Source organism: Halichoerus grypus, chromosome 12 (genome assembly GCF_964656455.1).
Source record: "Halichoerus grypus chromosome 12, mHalGry1.hap1.1, whole genome shotgun sequence".
In the NCBI taxonomy this organism is placed as follows: domain Eukaryota; kingdom Metazoa; phylum Chordata; class Mammalia; order Carnivora; family Phocidae; genus Halichoerus; species Halichoerus grypus.
The window spans coordinates 5,153,212-5,174,473 of NC_135723.1; the positions used below are offsets into that span (position 1 = coordinate 5,153,212).

Genomic DNA, 21,262 nt, shown 5'->3' on the forward strand with positions numbered 1-21,262 from the left:
ACTATGATGGGGCTGGGGCAGCAGGAGGCTGGCGGTCCTGCTCAGAGAATGAGAGAACATATCAACAACGGAAAAGGTGCACAAGAAGGGCCACAGCACTGTTTCCTGGCTATAGGTGTGGTGTCTGTGACCCTGAGCAAGTTGGTTACCTCTCTGAGATTCAGTGTCCTCAGCCCCAAAATGGTGATAATAATGGAACCTACATACAGGTCTACTGAGGGGGGTAAATGACACAATGCACAGAAAGCACTGACCCCACAGGCCCTCCCATACCAATTCGACAAGACCAGAGCTGTGCACACCCTATTCAACCACATCACCTCTCAGACTGGGCATGTGGATGTCACAGACACGTCAAGCTGCTTTAAGAGCTTCTGGTCAGCCTTCTCCACCGCATACTTATCTCACTGTGGACAGGTCCACAGACCATACTTTAGTAGCTGCCAGGCCCACTGCAAACACAGACTCTGCATCTCTGACCCCCAAAACCCAGCTCATTGCCTCTCTTTTACTTTATTATTGCAAGTGTTAATGCTTGCCTTTGATTTCAGACTCAAACTGCAGTTATTCAAGTAGAGAGGGTTGTCATACCTGGCCAAGGTCCCCTGAGAGTTGGTACTAAACATGTCCCACGGTGAGTGAGACACAGTGTGCACTTGGCAGGCCTGGGCCTGAATCCCTGCATCCTGCTACCACCACCTGGTGCAGGAACACTGGCTGAGGCCCACTGCCTCCTAAATGAAATGGGTAATGGCCTCCACATCAGAAGTGCTGAAAGTAAAGTGAAGAATAAACCAGGAGCCCCGCCCCACCCTGAGTCTACCCCACACTCCACGAATGCTCAGTTTTCTCCAACAAAATCTGGACCTCCCCAAGGACCTGACTTCACTCCCACTACTCATGTCTCTTAGAAAACCCTCCCCATGTCTCAGACTTCAACCTAGAACTGTCTTCAGGGCCCACAGGGACCTCTCTACAAATATGTGAAGAGTACATGGAGGGGTTAATATCTGTGCCAGGTTAACCATGTCACCTTGCTGACCCTGGTCTCAGTGATGAACCTCTCTGTGTCCCATGTTCCTCATTTACAAATGGGAGAAACAGTAGCACACACTTCCTGGACTGTTGTAAGGACTACATGAGGTGACACATACAAGCACTTTAAACAGTGCCTGGTAAGCACCCAATGACACTGGCTGGGCTTGCCATGTGGTAACTGAGCATGTAGCAGGAGATGGGACTCATGCTGCCCATATCCTCACAGAGCTGTTCATGGCTCCCTCCAGGAGGCCCTCTCCTCTCTCCTGCCCCGACCAGGGGCTTCCCCCTCTGAGCTTTCCTGGCCTGGTGGCTCAAGCATGCTCTGTCCATCTCTCCTCCACTGGATTTAAGCACCTGGAGGACAGGAGTCCTGCTTGATTATCTCTTAGCCTCTCCTTAACCCGCTTCACATTCAGTATGAGTACGTGAAAGACCTTCTTCCAAACTCTCCCCTTCCCTTCCACTCAGCTTCCACCATCCTATCCCTACAGGTCACAGATCTCTCCCAGTTACCCACGTTCAGAGCCTCACCGCTCTGTGACCTGTGGCTCCCAGAGTTCCACACCTTGCATCTCCAACACTGTCCCTTCCTCTCCAGGTCAGGGCCTGGGCCACCGTAATGCTGCCTGTCTCAGCTGGTTCCCAGCCTCTCCCCTTCCCTCTCTGAGTCTCTCACATCCTGGCTTCAGTCTAAATGTCTAAGAACATTCTCTGTCCATGAAGATGGCACTCTTCTGCTCAAAACTGACTGATCCCCTCCTTCTTCAGGATCGAATCCAGACTCCCAGACTGGTCCTTCACTCCTGGCACTATGCTGGACATCTAGACATGTGTCATCCCTCAGGCTCCCCCGTCAGCCAACTGGAGGTCTGTCCACCTGTTGGCTGGTCCCACACTGGTGGCAAGGGGCCTGAGGCTTTCCTCTGTCCTCACACTTCTACTCACGGAGGTCCCCTCCTGCAGACCTAAGTTTCTGCCTCTCTACTGAGACCTTTTATCCAATTATCAACGCCAGCTCAAAACCTGGGGAATTTTCCTCATCTCCCCGCCTTCAAAGAGGTGCCTCTGCTCCATAGTCATGGCCAGAAGACTTTCCTTTCGGTTAGTCTTAAGTGGTCTTCAATGTCTCGGCTTCTCCTGGTCCCTCTCTGAATTCTCCCCAGTGCTAGGAGGTACCTATCAAATCATCGTGGACCATCTGCCTGGCTAACAAGGTGGAGATCTGGCCTCGCCCCAGCATGATCCATGAGGAGGGGCCATATAAATGAAGCAAGGGTGCCATCACTTCTTAGCATTAACTTTGATAGGAAATTCTACTCTAAGACATTCTACTGCTAAGGTAAAGGGAGAAGACCATCCTTTTTTTTTTTTTTCCGAAGAGTCACAATTCTGGTGATAATCGTGCTTTCAAAACATGGGAACTTGACCTGTGTTCAACATCACCCCAATAATGAGCTAGTACTAGTATTTTACGTGATATAGGACACAAAGCGTGGCTGCTGATGTGTGTCACAGACATCCTCCCCGCCCCCACCAGGCAGTCATGGTGACACACTTTCGGGCATGAGCGCGATCACCGGTTCAGTCTTCCCAAAGCAATGCTGTCACCGTGCCAATGTAGCCCTGGGAGGGCTGCATTCTCAGAACTGAGCTCCTGCTGACATCACTGCAAGGAAGACCTATACTTCGGAAACTGGAAGTTCCACAATACGATAATAAAGTGGCGATTTCCCAAGCCTTGTTACAAAGTTAATACAACAGACCGTAACTTCAGGTCTGTGCTTCTACATTCCCTTGTATGGAGCAGAGATATAGAAACGCTTTATGGCGGGCGCCTGGGTGACTCAATTGGTTAAGCGACTGCCTTCGGCTTGGGTCGTGATCCCAAGGTCCAGGGATCGAGCCCCGCCTCAGGCTCCCTGCTCAGTGGGGAGTCTGTTTCTCCCTCTCCCCCTCCCCACCGCTTGTGCTTTCTCTTTCCTTCTCTAAAATAAATAAATAGAAAATCTCTAACAAGAAAGAAAGAAAGAGAGGAAGGAAGGAAGGAACACTTGATGCCCTTTTATAAAATCTGGACCTGGGTCGAACATGGACCGGAAAGCCCATCATCCAAATCTAGTGACGAGGTCAGCGTGCACGTGTGCCCTGATGTAAGCAGCAAGGATGCGGTGGGAGGTGGGAGGTGGTGGGTGGCATCCCCGAGCCTCCTGCACTGAAGGAACAACAGAAACAAAGGCAGGGTTAGCTTCTCCATCGTCATTACTTTGCTTTAGCAAACGGCGGAGGCATTTCAAGAGGAGGTTTGTCAAAGCAACTGATACCGAGTGCCTATGTATATATACCACGTTAATGTGCTTGGGGTGGGGGACTGACTAAGTTCCGAGGTCTTTCGTATGACAAACACAGACAGATTTATCAATCAAAACTGAGGTTGTCTACCAGTCTGACTTGGCCATGGAATGTGTCCGTGTCCTCTGAGGGGGTCCTGTATGGACCAGCGTTCCTCTCCTGGATTTCCCCAATGGGTCCACAGACCTGCTCAGCTTTGTATCTGATACCCAAATGTAGGCTTTAAGGAAATCATGCTAAGATGTGATTCTGCTGTGCCTCGCCCTCACAGCTGCGGTGGAACACACGGGACAGACTCTGTCCAGCGCTGAACCCCGATGCTTATTTTAGACCCTCTTCAATGGGTGAAGGGTATCATGCAGTGACACTGGACACAGCCTGGGTTCAGAGCGAACTCCTCCTCCAAAAGCCCCTCGCTGATCCAACAGTCAGAGACCAAATTCCAGTCGCAGTTTGTTGCAAGCACCTTCATCTTAGGAGGGGACCGAGGGATGCAGAGGTCATAGTGGCACATGGTAGACAGTGGCTTGAAGGCCTCCTCTTCCACCCACCATTCTTTTTTTTTTTTTTTAAGATTTATTTATTTATTTTAGAGAGAGAGAGAGAGAGGGAGAGAGCATGCACCTGTGTGAGATGGGGAAGGGCAGAGGGAGAGGCTCTCCAGCAGACTCCTTGCTGAGTGTAGACTCTGCTGAGTGCAGAGCCCGATGCGGGGTTCGATCTCATGACCCATGAGATCACAACCTGAGCCAGGCTCCCCCACGCTCCCCACCCACCATTCTTTACATCAACACCCTCACCACGGAAGTGACTAGAAAGCTGCAAACTGTCCTCAGGCGAGATGCCCCAGCCCTGCAATGCTGGACCCTCACGAGGAGCAAGCGGTGGTCTCTAGTTCACTTTGACAACAGACAAAGGGGCACGAGTGAAACCTGGTGGCTTTTATCCCCACTGATATGGCACTTATGCATGTATAGAATAAATACAGACCCGTTTTAATGCCAGTGAATATTTAGCGTCATCAAAAGGCCACCCCATCAGAGTGAAACTGTTCTGGATGTGAAGCGTGCGCCCCCTCCCCCGTGTGCACGCGCACGTGTAACATGGAAGCCCGTCCACTCGAAAGATGGTCATTCACTGCTTCCCACCCACCTTGATGGTTAAACCCCAACCCTGACATAAGAACACTGTATAATTTTAAACTCACAAAACGAGAGGTAAACATCAAGAAAACATTTCAAACGTGTAATTTTCCTCTGCGGTTGCCACCCAGATGCCTCGACTCATGAGCAATGTTTTCCACAGACCTACAGTGAAAGGGACAAAAGCTCTGTTTTCCCAGCTCCGCATATGTCATTTGTAACTGGCAGTTGTTAACTGACAGGAGTAGGGTACCGCACGCAGGTTAAGTCAAACATCATCAGGAGGGACCCATTCTTTTAGTGAGAGAGACTCAAACTCTTAAGTTTTAAAAATATAAGAAGAAAACAGATTAAGGAATGTTCGGCTTGCATCGGCCGTGGGTGAGCAGAGAACACGTGCAGGCAGGGCATTCAGGACTCTTTCTTAGCCCCCAGCGGGACGCCGGGTGGGCATTCCATAAATTCTACTTGGTGGCATCATGGCCACCTCCAAAGTCCCCTGGTGTGAGTACAGAAGAGCACAAGCAACACCACATACATGGAAAGAGTCAGCTCCGAAGGGCCACCCCAGGGGTCTCTGCTTCCTGCTAGCGCATCCCTGCCTGGGGTCAGCGACAGAGGACATCAGCCCCCTGGAACTCCCTGTTCAAGGAGCCCATTCACCCACAGGTAGGAGCTGAAGGACCGCCCTGCTCACAAGTGAGTCTTACAGCCCAGACCAAGGCCTGGCTAACGTGGTCCACAAGAAAACAGAGCTAGTGAAGGTGCAAGTTCAGGTCTGTGGAGCTCTGACTCCGAAGAAAGCTCATTTACTGTGCAAAGCAGAACCCCACGTGTTCATTAAATTGTGAGCAAACGATGTGGCGAGCTGAGCCAACCTCCAGGATGAAAGGGGAGGCTCTGAAACTTTGGTGAATTCATAAGCTGGGATCTTCCTCCTAGGGAAGAACAGACGTCTGCATTCGACATATCACATTAATTCACAAACACACCACAGCTCGGTTGGGCCCTCTCCCACCACACCCCATGCAGCTCTGCCAAAAAACCAAAATCCCATCCAAGAGTCTTAGGAGAAGTGCATCTAGAACTGCATTCAACCGTGACAGTCAAATGGATGACATCACGAGCCTCCTGCATGCAGAAGCCAGGTGGGTGCAAGCCCACCGTCCCTTCAGGTAAACGCTGCTGAGAAAGGCAGGGCCTCAGACACAGCCCGTCCAGGCCACCTGCCACCGCAAGGGCCAAGCAGGGGCTTTGGGGAACGTGACTTTGGAAACTGGCACAGGCTTCTACCTCGTGTGGTGGGATGACCGCGGGATGAGGAGACTCCAGAGTCATGTGACAACCGCATCCATACACTGCACACGATTATTGTCACCAACTCCGGAGAGCCCAGGGGATTCCAACCTCCCGGCGCCGGGCAGGCGAGGACCCTCCGGTCAGCCAGAAAGTACCACGGTCACAGACGCCAACATTGCTGAGATAAGGCAACTCATTGTGCAGAACATTTTCATTTCTTCCTTTTAGAAAAATGCATAACCCAATAAGCATTCCAAAAATGTGAAACATTCTGGCAAGCTAAAAAAAATATTGATGAATAATAAAGGAATCTCCCAACTGAGGTCTTTTTCAATTTAAATTAGCATAGTTTCCAAACTAGCTCTGTGACTGCTGAAAACGTGGCGACTAATCTCATCTCGTATTCTTCAACTACGGGTTATGAGTTAAAATCAACCACACAGGTAAGTGGTAAAAGGGACTGATCTATGGGGGCTGGATAAAAGAAATGCACAGACCTCATGACCCTCAGGAATGCTTCTTTTTTTTTTTTTTTTTTTAAGATTTCATTTATTCTGGAGACAGAGAGCACGAGCGGGGACAGAGAGAGAGGGAGAAGCAGACTCCCCGCTGAGCCCGGAGCCCGATGTGGGGCTCGATCCCAGGACCCCGGGATCATGACCTGAGCCGAAGGCAGATGCCCAACTGAATGAGCCACCCAGGTGCCCCGCTCACGAACATTTTTTAAAGCGAGGTGGCTGGTAGGGCTCTGGGAGCCACCTGCCATTCACCCTTCCCGCAAGCTTTGTCAGGACACCGTTAGCCTTTATGATGTAAGAAGTGGTCTCCACCCAGAGGAGGAGAGTTTCCAATCCTGCCCCAAACCAAGTCTACATGATAATTACAGACAGATAATTACAGTGAGAAGACAGCCGGGCGAGCAGGCGGGCAGGGAGATGTCTTGCTTCTGGCCACAGGGAGCCTGTCTCCTTCCAACCTAATGGTTTGTTTACTGAACATCAGGGGACTGTGCTCTTAAGAGGACTCCAGACAACACTACTCTATTTAAGTCTCAAAAATTAGCCACATGAACAAAAGCATACACTCCTGCTGCATTATCACTCCCACACGAGCTATTTTTACATTCAACGCTCAAAACATTAGGCTTGAAAAAACTGCCAGGATCTGGTTTGGGAATCTTCCGCTCTGCCAACTGCTCCAAGTGATTTTACACTTGACACTCGTGTCCACGTATATGCACACGCACACATACCCACACGCGCACACACGCATACACACACACACACCCACGCTCACACAAATCCACGCGTGCACGCACACACACACGTGCACACTCTCTCGGGCATGCACAGCCCGTTTTCCCAGCAAGTCTCTGAACCTGAGTCTGCTACTTAAGCGTGAAACTATTCAAGCTCTTTACACATGACTGTGGAGTCAATACATCTGGTTTTTCTCTTCTTCTAGCCTCTGACTCCGAAGGCCACACTGCACAGACACGGAGACAGATGCTTTGCAGGAGCTTCTCCAGACTTCAGACAAGCTCTCCCAACCCACCTGATGCCCGGGCCAGCAGGGAGGCGGGAAGCCCTGATTTTCCCACCTCAGACACCCCAAGGGCCCCGAAGTGGCCCATGCTCTGAAACCCTCTTCCCTCCTACCCTTCTAGGCTGGCACCCATTCTGAACAAGCAAAAGAGGGCAAGGCAAGAACTGAGACCTCAGAGAAAGGAAAAACGCAAGTGCCCTGCTGTGTTGCTGACAAAAAGCCTCAGTCGACACTGGACGCTGGCCTTGTGGGTCAGAGCGCTCTTGGATGGGGCCAGGGGGCAGGCGTTTCCACCGTCTCTGTGCTCGGGGCAGCACGCGCGGGGAGCCTGCGGCCCGGGGAGACCAGCTGCCAATCGGGCTCTACATCAAGTAGACCCAGGGCCACAGCGCGGAGCCCTGCACCATTTTCTGTGACTCATGCTCAGAGCAAACTAAGGACATGTTTCCCAGCAGAAGGCCAAGGAACTGCCAGAGGCACTCACTCTGAGAAAGCCTGGGGTCTCCCAGGATCCTGGAGGAAGGAGGGGGAGCATGGCTGTGCACCCTGTCTGCCCACTTATGCCAGAGCTCCTCCCAGCCCGCCCCGGGAGTTGGACGTAGGACCATGTCCACAGAGGCTGCTGGAAGCTCCCTGGTTCCTGTTACCTCATTCTTGTTCCCTCCTCCTCCTCCAAGACTTTAAGCGACCAGGTGACTGACACTGGGCCAATGGCCAGGACGCGGACAAAATAGAACCCTCGTGCACTGTCTGTGGGGATATGAAATGGTGCAGCCACAGTGGACAAGAGTGTGGTGCCTCTTCAAAAATGAAGGAGAGAGCTGCCATACGGTCCCACCATCCCGCCTCTGGGCGTGTGCACAAAAGAAGCAAAAGCAGGGGCGGCTGCTTGCACACCCATGCTCCCGGCAGCACTGGTCACAATAGCCAAAGGGTAGAAGCAAAAGAGTCTACCAGTATTTGAAGCGATATATTTGAAGCGATAAATACGTAGGCAACACACATTACGGAGTACCACTCAGCCTTAAAAAGGAAGGACGTCCTGACACACACCACGACACGGATGGACCTTGTGGACATTGAGTGAGACAAGCCAGTCAAAAAATGACACGGGGATCCATACGAGGTCCCTAGAGGAGTCACATTCACAGGCACAGAAAGTAGAATGGTGGCAGCAGGTGGCTGGGGACAGGAGGATGGGCAGTCAGGGTTTAATGGATACAGAGTTTCAGTTTGGGAAGAAAGAGTTCTGGAGACGGATGGCTGGACATCAATGTGAATGTACGTAACACCACTGAACTGTACGAACAGTAAATGCTACCCTATGTAAAGTTTACCACAATAAAACGAAACAAAACAAAACAAAAAACAAAAACAGATTGGGTCAGCGGACAGGAGGGAAGGGAAATGTACAACTTTCGGGTCAGACCCTAAATAAAGCACAGGACAGGACCCCCTTTCACCGTCGCTCCCGGGGCTGGGCTGCAGCAGGTTCCGAGCAGAGCGACAAGATAGAGAGAAGCAGGTCCCCGGTGACTGGCACCTCCTCTCAGTCTGTTCAGGATGCTCTCACAAAATGCCAGCATCTGGGTGGCTTATAAACAAAAGTTCACTGCTCACAGTTCTGGAGGCTGGAAGTCCAAGGTCAAGGTGCCAGTGAGGTCCAGTGAGGGTCCTCTTCTGGGCTGCAGACTTCTCACTGGGTGCTCAGGTGGCTGAAGGGCCATGGGAGCTCATGGGTCTCTTAGCAGGCACTAACCGCAATCATGAGGGTTCGCCTTCATGAGCTGAGCACCTCCCAAAGCCCTGCTCCCCAGCACCACCACCTTGGAGGTTAGGATTTCAACATATTAATTTCGGGGGCGGGGGGACCCAAACTTCCAGATCAATACCAGCCCTGAAATACCAGTGAGGGAAAAATCATCCCCTCTTCCAGTCACTGTCGCTGTGGGGTGTCTAATACTTTATGTTCCTCCGAATAAGACACCTAACACCTCCCGGGTCTGCAAAGAACAGGTCTTCACAACTGGCAAACGGGTCGGAGCATGTCAGTCTGGAATATTTCAGTGACAACTGATCCGTCTGCTGTCATAAAGTCTGGCAGAAACAAGATTAAGGGGCAGTTTAAGAAAAAAAGTTGTTTTTTTTCAAGGAAGGATTTAGGATTTCTGGGAACACGTCGAATCATATGACTTTGGGGCTCACGCGGGTCTTGAGGTCATCTTATCCAGCACCCTCCACCGACGGACGGGAAGCAGAACTCACGTACCTCATCGCAGGATGCGACACAGATTCATGACACAACACTCATAATGTCCCTGCCTCTGAGGAGCTCACAGTTCAGTGGGTCGGAGACCAGCAGGTGGAAAACCCTAACCCCATGTAAGGGTTTCCAGAAGGGGGAGTGGACAGTGGCAGGAGAGACGGAGCCCCGAGGAGGGTCTGGAAGCCTCGGCTAGAGCCCCCGGTGGCAGCTGAAAGGATGAGCAGGAATCATCTGGGCAAGGAGACAAGAAGCCCACCGGCCAGGAGGAGAGGGAAAGTAGGAGACAGCAGGAAGGTTCAGGAAGGACAAAGGGACAGGGACAAAACAGAAGCTGGAGCTACTCAGTCCACTAAGGCGCCGCTGGCCACACACGACTCTTTACGTTTAAATTTATGAAAATTAAAGACAGTGAGAAATTCAGCCCTTCCTTTCAAATGCTGGGCAGCAGCTATACCGGACACAGACACACGACACTGTCACCCTGGCATGGTTGTTAGACGGCGCCGGGCTGGGAAAACGGGCAGGAGCCACATCGGGACCCGCCTGCAGGCTCCGCTAAGAAGGGTACACTGAATCTTGCAGGACTGATCCCAGGACCCAAGTCTTCCTATTCCTGAGCCAATGTCCTCCCCTGAGCCTGGCTGTCAGTCTTCGGTAGGAGAGAGTCAAACAGGATGACTGACCAAGCATTACGGATTAGGGCCGCCTGGCCATGACCCTATCCTCTGTGCCCAGTGAGGATACGAGCATATCCGCGTGTGTCCTCAGGAAAAAGGACAGCTTGTTGTCCCTAAGGAGAGTGTCCCTAAGACAATGGTTCCTCATCTGGGTTCCTGGGCCACAGAGTGAGAAGGAAGGGGGTGGGGGAGGAACCCTTGAACTAGGACTCCTGACGTATCAGGCTTATTTTGGGGATGTGTATCACTTTTTTTTTTTTGAAAAGGGATAAGGACTTCAATGATTTATCTAAACCAATCGTGTCTCATAAAAAGGCATTGCTTGGTTTGGCGGAGGTGGTGAATGAATCTACAAAAGTGTTTGTGCAAAAGCATTTGTGGTCTGGGAATCTAATCAAATGCACCCAAATGAAATACATTTTAATGGTCTCTTGAAAAGCTTTTTCTTTTTTTCCTTTTTTTTTTTTTATTGAAAATGTTTTTGGCTGTGGAATTTATTCTAATTGGACATGACCTGTAGAAAATATGGTCTTGGCAAGCAACAGCTCACCACCTAATTAGGGAAACCAGATGGAAGCTTGTAAAAACCCCAGAGGCCACAAAGTATCTCCCAGCTGGGGAAGTGAGCTGTCTCCAGAGGGGCTTGCTCAGAAGCGCGGGGACGTTCCTGAGGCAGGCGGTAGAAAGAACAGACGTTGTTGGAGACCGCTGTCCTTTTGTCACACCAGAGTACACAGCAAAATGTAGTCTCAAATTAATACCATTAGGTCTTGAAAACGAGTGCAATCGTTAGCTCTGTATAAAGCAAACGAAACCAAACAAAGTATACACGAGAAAAAAACTGTAATGCTGCCACAGGAAGAGACGGGTGCAAAATAAAGCCATGTGGAAACATGAAGGGAAAGTGACATAAGTCAACGCTGCCACCCACTCGAGTGTTGAAAGCCAGCAAGTGGCCCTGAATGGTAAACACTCTGGTGACACAGTAAAATGAGAAAGCGAAGGTATAAAATGGGAGGAGCCAACATTTAAATTTTGCCTAAATAAATTAAAATCCTATAACAGAAAAAAGGCATATCACCCATATATCAATAATATAATTCAATATCAAACATATTAAGTAGAGAAAAAGTACAAAGATGAAGAGATATATAAAATCTGTGGTTAAAGTACAAAGTAAGTGAAAAACCACATTCAGGAAAATGAACTGACACATAAAAGCCCAGAACCCCTAATTAAATGTGGACGGAGAGAGACCACAAGGGTGTAGGGAAATGTTGCATAATAAATACACTAAGTCTCTACTACATGCTTTCACTTAGTTCAAGCCTAAATCACAACCAAGCATTTCTGTATGTGAAATCCACACATCCTAGATCTATACATGACTTTGGTATCAAATACTTCTGCTCACGGCTTAAACCCTCCGACCAATTATAAAATTGAGTTTAACGATTAATAACAAAGCACAGAAGTCCTAGAAACCGAAACTGCTTATTATGGTGTGTAGACGTAGCCTGTAATCACTGTTTCCTTAATATTTATGGGAGCACTCGGGTGCACCCAAGTTAGGACTTCACTTCCCAGGTCCCAGCCTCGGGAACGCAGGCCTGCGTGTGTGCGGGGCTGTCACTTTGCCTGCGCCTATCCAGTGATCGCCGGCTCTGGCTGGCCAGGAAAAGGCCATGCAGAGGGCAGAGGAGATGCTTCAGGTCCAAGAGGCAGGAGAGGGGCAACATTATTCAAACATCCGTGTTCCCAATTTAAATCATAACTTAGCTTCATCATCCTTATGCAGCCACGGAGGAAATATTAAAAGTGCCCTAAGGTCATTTGACATTGTTGCAGGGGTGCATCCAACGCCTCAAATTTATTCAGAAAAATTACAAGTACAAAAGAATAAGATTCCTAAGCCTACTTTCCAGGTTATATCAAACAACACCTGCCTTTTGCAGTCTTAAATGTATTGCTAACCAAAACTATAGCTCAGAAGGAACAACTTTTAAGTTAAATGGGAAAAGTTCAATATAACACATAATTAGACATACTATCATTTTAAAGAATGTACACATGTCAGCCAAAAGCCTAGAAAACTTTTAAAAAAAAAGGCTAGAAACCTAAACTTTTTTCTTATTATGGTGTACACTCGTTAATATTTCAGCAACATTTGTACACTTGTCAGAGTTAAAATGGAAGATGTCATTGTGATGGCCCATGGTCATTGTCAAGATAGCAGCTCCTATAATATTTTGTTGGGTGGTGACAGAACAGGAGGTCAAATTATCCACTTCTATTAATTTAAAAAAAATCATTTCTTGTTCTAACAACTTGATTAAAGCCATACAAATTGATGCAGAGAAATGAACATCAGCTATGTCTTCATGAAGCTCAGATTCTAATGAACTTGAACAAACGTCCCCTGATTTTTATGTAAGGACAGCTCTTGAATGCAGCCACTGAGCAAATGCTCTGGCGGTTCTGACATTTTGTGTCACTGGAGACTATTCTATTCTACAGAACTATGTGTTTCCTCCGTAGAAAAAAATTAACCAGTATCCTGCCAAACCCAAACACTCTGTCTCATTCATACAGAGTCCAGAGGGAAGTTTAACCCTGTGTTCCGTAACCACCCACGACTGGCATGGATTGCAAAAACACTCAGAGAAACTAAAAGTAAACAGATAAACTCAAGGTTCATCTTACATGGACTTAAATATATTTAAAAACTTCACCCAAAGGAAATGTGTCTTCCCTTGCATTCCAGAATATTCTGTCAATTATTACACTGTAACTGAGCTCTAAAATTCCTTAGAAGTCACATCGAGTCAACTTGTCAGTTTTCGCCTCCTTCCTACAAGAATACTTTTCCCAGACAGTAAAGTTAGTCATAAATCCTTGCTTAAATGAAATTACTATTAAAAACATACAATTCCAATCCCACTAAAAAGGTATACTTGTGTACTCAATAAAGATAACTAATAACTACTTATGAATAATTTAGTGGGATATACAATCTACGTCCACTAACAGACTGTCCCTTCAGTGATCCTCAAGAAAGACCTCTGTAGACCTTGCTTTCTAAAGCAAGGTGAAATCTCCTTATTTCATTGTTCCCTGGCCAGCCCGTTTCTACATAACACAAGAAGGAATGCTAGATTCAGTCAACAAGTTCATCACGTCAGTTGTTTGCTATCATGTGGGGAAATGATAGCTTGCTCCAAGTTTGATTTGATAGCCAAAACTTGCACTATCAGACAGAAAACAAATTTCCCCTGAGCACATGGCAAAGCACTGCCTTATTCTCCAAGCCACAGAGGAGCAGACCAGAGAAGAACCAACAGAACTTGACCGCCACCGATAATGTACCAAAGCGAGAAATTTCACGTCTGTATCTATCCTCTCTGGTAGGCAAGCAATGCCCCTAAATTATATAAAATATTCCAAAAGCCCAAGACCATTTCTTTCCTCCAACTTTAATACACAATAGTTTTATTAATCATGCAATTCCTATCTAGAAAATAGAAGCACATTGATATTTTCTTGATGTCTCCTGATGTAAAAAAACAAACGACACGTGATAAAATAATTGGGAGTAATAAAAAGTAAAAGTAACAGGTCTACATTTCTCAGACAAAGACGTTCAAACTAGCAGATTGGAGGGACAGAAATAAATGTATGGATAGTAACAACTGCATGGTTTTGTTATCATACCCACAGCAAAAGCCCTTAGTTCCCCCCAGGGGTGTGGGGGAGACTCAGATGTGAAGTGCAACCAGAGCTTGGAGAAGCAGTGTGAAGAACGGGGCTGTGGATTCGCCTCTTGCTGGTCTATAGCACCAGGGCTGGGGAGGGTGCCCAGGCTTCGGATTCACCATTTCGCCCCCACAATCAGATTCCTTGCAAGGATTTTACAAATAATCTCTGAATCCAGTTTTGCTGGCCTCTTAAATGCTCTCCCCTTCACATTTCCTTCATATGAGGAAAGGATTCAGTCTCCTTAAATTGGCTTATTAAACAAAGGCTCCGAAAGGTAATTCTGAATACTGTCATTTTGGGATGCCCATTACCATGAAAAGGGATTTCCCACATTTATTTTCTCTTTGGGAAATGTGTTTGTTCAACTGGAATTACATAACCACCACTAAGTGCATTGCAAAAAAAAAAAAAAAAAGTTCTTTTTAACATTCCTTAGCTCCAGGATTATTTGATTTGCTAACCTGGCTCACTTTTTCCTGGCATTATAGAGAGAGATAAAAAAAAAAAAAACAAAAAAAAAAGAGCAAGTTCGAAAACCTTAGGCAGACTTGGGCAACACAGCGGCCTATGGGCACATGGGGAGAGTGAGTCAGTGGGACACGACTGCAAAGAAAAGAGATTAGTTGTCCCCAAAGCTGCCTCGTTCAAGACCAGTTGCCATAGCGGAAAGTGGGCCCACTCGGTAAGCAGGTGCAGGTCCCACCCAACCACTCATTCCATTTGCAAGACTCATAGCACACTTGCTCCAGGCCAGTGAGCTGCTTCTCGGGTCGCAGGGCTCCGCGAGCGTCCGCAGAGGCTGCGCGCGACCCCGCGGCCTGCTTGGGCTGTGCGCGGTTCAGACTCCAGCTCAGGGTCCTGTTAAAGGGCAGGACAGCTTTTCTTCTACTGGGGAAGGTACTCTGCGAGTAACACCAGAACATGGCGTGTGATCCCTACACACAAGGTGTGGGGATGGCAGCAGACACCCGGACAGGTCTGGGCTCCAGCAGAACCGCGCGGGCAGGATGCACGCCGGGACTTTAGTCGGGAAGCTGGGGTCTCCACCTCCGGTCGCGTCCCAGCCCGTGCGCTGCACACCGTGCAGGGGAACCCCAGAGAAGAAAGCTGGGGAGGGGGAGACGATGGCAGGGAAGCCCACAGGGCAGTGCCCTACACACAGCGCTCCCGACACCGCCGGACCCAGGCGTCTGCGAGGTCCCGGAGCCGGCTCCTGCCCGCGGGAAGAGCGGACGGTGTCCGGCATACCGTGGCCGCGTGAGCGGTGACCACTGCAACGCGGGCAGACGCCCAGCAAGTCCGTGGCGGGACTGGAGTCCGAGGTCGGGTCTCCCACCGCCCTCCCGGTGCCCGGGGCGATCACTCGGAGGTGGCTGAGAAAGGCTCGGACTCGGGGAGGGCTCCGCCCGCGGGGACCCCAAAAAGGGCGCGCGCACACCAACACACCCGCGCGGAAAGTGCTCCGGCCTCGGCCTGACACTGTTACCTGGGCAACGACCCGGGCGCACAAAGTACACAACCCCCTCCCGCGGCCGGCCGCAGACCCGCGGGCCGGAGAGGGGGCGCCCCGGCCCCGGGCTCTCCCCAGTGCCCGTGCCCCTGCCCCTGCCCCGAGGGAGCGCGGTGCGGGCGCGGGCGTCCCTTCCGAGCAGAGTCCCGGCCCGCACGCCGCCCGGCCGCCCCGCCACTTACCCGGTGGGGGGCTTGGCCGCCGAGGCGCGCGGCGCGTCCATGGAGCCGGCGGGCGGGGGGCGCGCGCGGTGCCCGGGCCCGGCCGAGTCAGGCGCTCGCTGCCTCCGCCGCCGCCCTCATTCACTTTTTCCGCGCTGACCCATCGTCCTCCCACGCGGGCCGGCGGAGGACAGCGGCGGGGCGAGCGGACGGAAGGGGCTGGTACGGTCGCGGGCGGGCGGGGGCGCCGGCCGCGCGGGGAGGGGCTGGCGCGGCGCGGGGCGGGGGCGCCGGGAGCAAGGTGCGCCGCGCCCACCGGAGCGCCGCCCCCGCTCGCCCTCCCGCCCGCGCCTCGGGAGCTCCCGGCCCTGCCCGCCGCGCGCGTCCCGGGACGGGGTTGGCGGCACCTGGGCCCCGGGGCGACACCCTGCCCGCCGCAGCGCCCCTCCCGGGCTTCTCCCGGGCTCCTCCACCCTGCGAGGGAGTGCGCCCCTGTCTGGGCGGCGTGGGGGATCCGGAGGCGCGGGAGGCGCGGGCCGCGCCGGGGCGGGGAGAGGTTGCGAGAGAGAGAACCACCTGGTCTCGGCGAGGCCCTGGAGGGCTAGATGGGCGGACCGGCGGGGAAGGACTGAGGTTGGAGAATGAGAAGCGAGTGACCAGTGTCGCCGGCTCTGCCCTGGAACCCCACGGAACCTTCATCTGTGTGACAGCAATCTAGGGCGGTGGGTCTCAAAGCGGGTCCCTGACCAGCAGCACCTGGGAACGTGTTAGAAATGCAGATTCGGGGCCCCTGCCAGTCCTATGGAATCAGAAACAATAGGGGCTGGAGCAGGGCCCAGCAGCGCTACCAGGAGTTCGCGTTGGAAGCATGCTCCAGTTTGCCAAGCTGGTCTGTGGGGCGCTGTGGTTGCGGGGCCCCCGCGGGGGGTTCCAGTGCAGGCAGCAGCCAAAAATGCCTGGCAGAGGCAGCCCACTCTGGGCCCATGGCAGTCAGCTCCAGGTCCCTGATCTACCCCAGCTTCACTCCCACACTCCTCCTAACCCCCCCAAAGCAACAAAAGAGATCTGGATTAGTGTGAAAGTCTGACCTCCAAAACAGACACTTTCACCTGATTCCAACCACTAGAGTAACAGGTGGAAAAGACGCAGAGTAGGTGAGCCTGCAGAATGATGTGCGGTGGAGCCCTGCTCCATTCCTATCTTATGCTTGGATGAGGTATCCCCAGGCCTGCCTGAGCCTTTCTCCCCCTGGGCCTCTGCTTTCTCGTTAACAAAGGGAGACCAGTCTAGGGAATGCAGTCTTTGCCATGACCCACAAGGCCTTCGGCTGCTCAGCTGGTGGGCCCACCCAGAACCCTGTTCCTTCCTTTGCACATGGCTTTGGAGCTCAGCGCAGTGCAGCTCAGCCTCTGGGCTGTTCTCCAAATGCCTGAGCACTTTCCCATCTCAGGCCTCTGCCTGAGATGCTCTCCACAGAAGTTTCCCTCCTGCTCCCTGCTCCCTGCCTAGAAGGGAAACCTCCCTTGGAAAGCCTCCAGTGTGTTTGCTTATGCTTGTTTACATTTATAAATAAAATGTTGCTTATGAATATATATATAAATTTTGCTTACATTTATATAAATATACAAATAAATATGGGTGTATACATTACATATCAATGGAATGTAAATAGGTAAGGACATATCATCTTTAGTATACAGTTTGACTTTGTTATCGTCATCTGTCTCTTCCCCAGAATGTGATCTCAGTGAGAATTGGGCCTTTTGCCTCTTTTATTCCTCGGTGAACGGCCCCCCCCGCCCCCCAGCCTCTGGAACAGTGCCAGGCAGGTGGGGTTAGTGCTCCATAAACACAGAGTGCACTGAATGAATGAATTCACTACTACTCCTTCTACCTCTAGGTTTCTGGGTCAGAGGATCCTTCCCAGGACCAGGAGCCCCCCTTTGCTCTGGACGCCACGTGGGAAAGGGCAACCTGAGCAGGACCAGAGCTCAGAAGTGGACCAGGGATGGTGGGCCTGGACCCGGCTGAGGACCCCAGCAGGACATCCAGCTCACAGATCACCCGTAACCTGAGGGCCTGGCAAAGGCAGGAGGAGGTTCCTGTGGGAGGTGGCTGCTAAAACTGGAATCGGAGCTGGTGAAGAGTTTCTCGGCAAGACAGTTCATGTCTAAAGAAAATGATGAGAAGGAGGCAGTATCCCACCTCCGGGCTGAGGTTCAAGGTGCTCTCCAGGGATGAAGGCCTAGAAGGATCTCAAGCCTGAACCACCAATTCCTGGAGGCCACCAGGCATCTCCAACCTTAAAACCCAACAGGCACCACTGGTCAGGAACGGGGTGGAAGGTGGGGTCTGGGGAGAGATGTCACAATGAGGCAGAGGACGGAGTCAGACTTGCCACTGGAGCAGGGCTGAGCTCCCAAGGCCCTCAGCGGAGAGTCGGAATAGGCTGGACCCGGCAATCCCGTGGGCCAGCTGTGGGGCTCGGTGCAGAGCCCGGGAGGCCGGCAGACAGGGGACCAATTGCTCTGTATGTTGCAACACAAATTCCCTTACTGGTGAGGATCCCAGTAGATCCACCAGGGTAGAGGCGTTTTCAAAACTGAGCAGTTCAACAGATTCTTGGGAGCACCTGCCGTAGGCCAGCCTTTGTGATGTGGAGACACCTTGCAGACGGAGCTTGAGAAGGGAAACAGAAGACAGACAGGGGCTTAGCTCTTCCAGACAGAGGCTGAGAAGCAGAAGGCTGGGGGCGGTCCCCAAGACTGTCCCGACTGTTGCTGAGTCCTCGAGGAGGACACCCCCCTGTGCTGCGTACCCGCCGACCTTTTAGAGCGAACGGCACAATCCCAGACAAGGGCATTAATTTTCTTACTGCTTCTCCCCCCTGCACACTTTTCAATTCCCTTGGCTAAAACTAACACCTCAGATACTGACTACCTCTACGTTATCTATTTCAGGTGTTGGAAATATCCAGGAATGTGCTGACAAATTTTTTTTTCTTATTAATCTTATTATTTTACACATCATTCTCTCTTTATTTTTTTAAGTGAAACTGCTCAGGAGGTAAATATTAAAGACAAGCTTAATATTCTGGATCTCAAGGCTTTAGACAAATGCTATATGAGGAATGGGGATGTTTTGTTGAAAGAGATGGAACACACCAGGTTTGAATTTTAGTGATCTTTTTTTTTTGTCCTTAAAATGTAACTTTTTATTAGTGGCGTGACAAATGTTTTAAAATGACTCTTAAAATGGTGATTAACATAAAAATAAAAAATGAAAAAATAATAAAAAATAATAAAATGACTCTTAAAAAAAAAAAAAGCCTCGATTGGTAGCATTTGCCAGTTTTTTGTGATATAAATGTTCCCAGGTCAGCCGATTTCTGGTTCCCATCAGGAACACCAGGTCAGAGACAGGCTGCCTGGCTCAAGCACACTGTGGTGGTGACATGGGTCTTGCCTTCCCATGCACTCGCTGCCTGAAAGCTGAACCTTTGCCCCTTTCGTGCACAGAGCATGGCTGAGCCTGCTCTGTGTCCCAGGGCACCATGTTGGTCCCTGGCCAGCCCTGGCTATGGCTCTGGACTACCCTGCTGGCAGCTCTGGACCCGAGGAGCAGGAACCAGAGCGAGGCCCTTTTAGGGACATTTTCCCTTGCTCTGAGCCCAGGCCCCTCCTTGGCTGCTGCCTCCCCTTCCAGACCTCACCTTTCCTCTCTATGGGCCCACCTGGGGCAGAAACAGCCTGTCCGTGCTCCACACCCCTTGTGCACTCGGCCCCCCTTGCATCGAGGTGGGGTACCTGGGCCACGCCGAGAGTCACTCCAGCTTCCCCTATGGGAAGGCAAGGATAGGAAGAATTCACAGGAAATCTGCCGGCTGGTGGAGGCAGCCTCGCCCACCGCAGGGCTTCCCAAACTTGAATATGCACAAGATGCTCCTGTGATCTTGTTAAAAGACAGATTCTGGCACAGTGGGTCCGGCATTTCCGAAACAGGCTCCCAGCAATGTGGAGGCTGCCGACCAAGGGGCCCCGCTCTGTGTAGCGGCAGGCCCACTCAGCCACAGAGTGACTGAGAGCCGAGCACTTCTTCCTAAATAGCTTTCACGTCCTCCTCTGTAAGAGGAATAATCGGGGCCAGAGCCAGGTTTTGCTGGGCCTGACTATACAATTTAAGTACCTTTAAAAAGGAAGAAAGTGTACTGTATGATCAATACAATTTGAATACCAAAGTGGATATTTATTTCGAATGTACCACGGACTGAATTATACAAAGGCTGAAGCCCTGACCCTCCATGGGACTAGTACTTGGAAATAGGGCCTTTGCCAGGTAATTAAGGTTCAATGAGGTCATAAGGAAGAGGCCCTAATTCTATAGGACTGCCGTCCTTATAAGATCAAGAAGAGACACCAGAGCTCACTCCCTCCCCGTTACATTCTCGAGTTTGCTTTGGGTGAGAATTTAATATCTTTTTTTTTTTTTAGAATGCTGAGTGGTTTAAACAGGACTAATTTTACCTGAGATCCTTACCTGACACTCAAAGAAACATTTATGTAGGGTCCTTTATTTTTATTGAGATATAATTTAAATTCCATAAAATTCACCTCTTTCAAGTATACGGTTCCGTGGCTTTGTAATTCTGTGGCTAAACACAGATTTGCGCAACCATCACCACGACTTAATTTCCGAACATTTTTATCACCCCCCCCAAATAAACCTTATATCCATTAGCATTCTCTCCCTCTTCCTCCCTCACTCTACCCTCTAGCAACCTCTATTCTTTCTGGGTTCACCTAGTCAAGACATTTTACATAAATGTAATCATACAACAATGTGGTTTCTTGGACTTAGCATAAGGTTTTCAATGTTACAGCATATGCCAGGACTTCCTTCCCTTTTCTTTTTAAAGATTTTATTTATTTATCTGACAGAGAGAGAGAGAGAGAGAGCACAAGCAGGGGGAGGGGCAGAGGCAGAGGGAGAAACATACTCCCCACTGAGCAGGGAGCCCAATGTGGGACTCGATCCCAGGACCCTGAGATCATGACCTGAGCCGAAGGCAGACACTCAACCAACTGAGCCACCCAGGCGCCCCATACTTCATTCTTTTTTATGGCCAAGTAATATTCCATGGGTGGGCCACATTTTGTTTATAGTCATCAACTGATGAACATTTCAACAATGTCCACTTTTTGTCTATTATGAATAATACCGCTATGAGCATTCATACGGAAGTTTTTGTGTGGATGTATGTTTTGATTTCCCTTTTGTGTGTATCTAAAGTGGAATTGCGGGGTCATAGGCTAATTTCATATTTCACCCCTCGAGAACTGCCACACTATCTCTCCAAAGTGGTTGTATCATCTTCCAGCCCACTGACAATGTTTCCCCACATCATTGCCAGCAATTGTTATTGTCTGTCTTTGATTATAGACATCCTGATGGCTGTGAAGTGGTATCTCAGTGTGGTTTGGGTTTGCATTTCCTGGATGACTAATGACGCCGACCAA

The 21,262-nt window shown here is 50.4% G+C and overlaps 1 protein-coding gene across 4 annotated transcripts in view; it reads right to left on the bottom strand.

Moving 5' to 3' along the window:
• Positions 1 to 15,902, bottom strand: part of COBL (cordon-bleu WH2 repeat protein) — a 286,445-nt gene extending 270,543 nt beyond the window's left edge. For all 4 annotated transcript variants that reach the window (XM_078059943.1, XM_078059941.1, XM_078059942.1 and 1 more), the window contains exon 1: positions 15,768 to 15,902. In XM_078059943.1, the coding sequence (XP_077916069.1) occupies positions 15,768 to 15,808 (41 nt within the window). In that variant the 5' untranslated portion in view covers positions 15,809 to 15,902. The remainder of the gene's footprint in view (positions 1 to 15,767) is intronic.
• Positions 15,903 to 21,262: the final 5,360 nt, after the last annotated feature.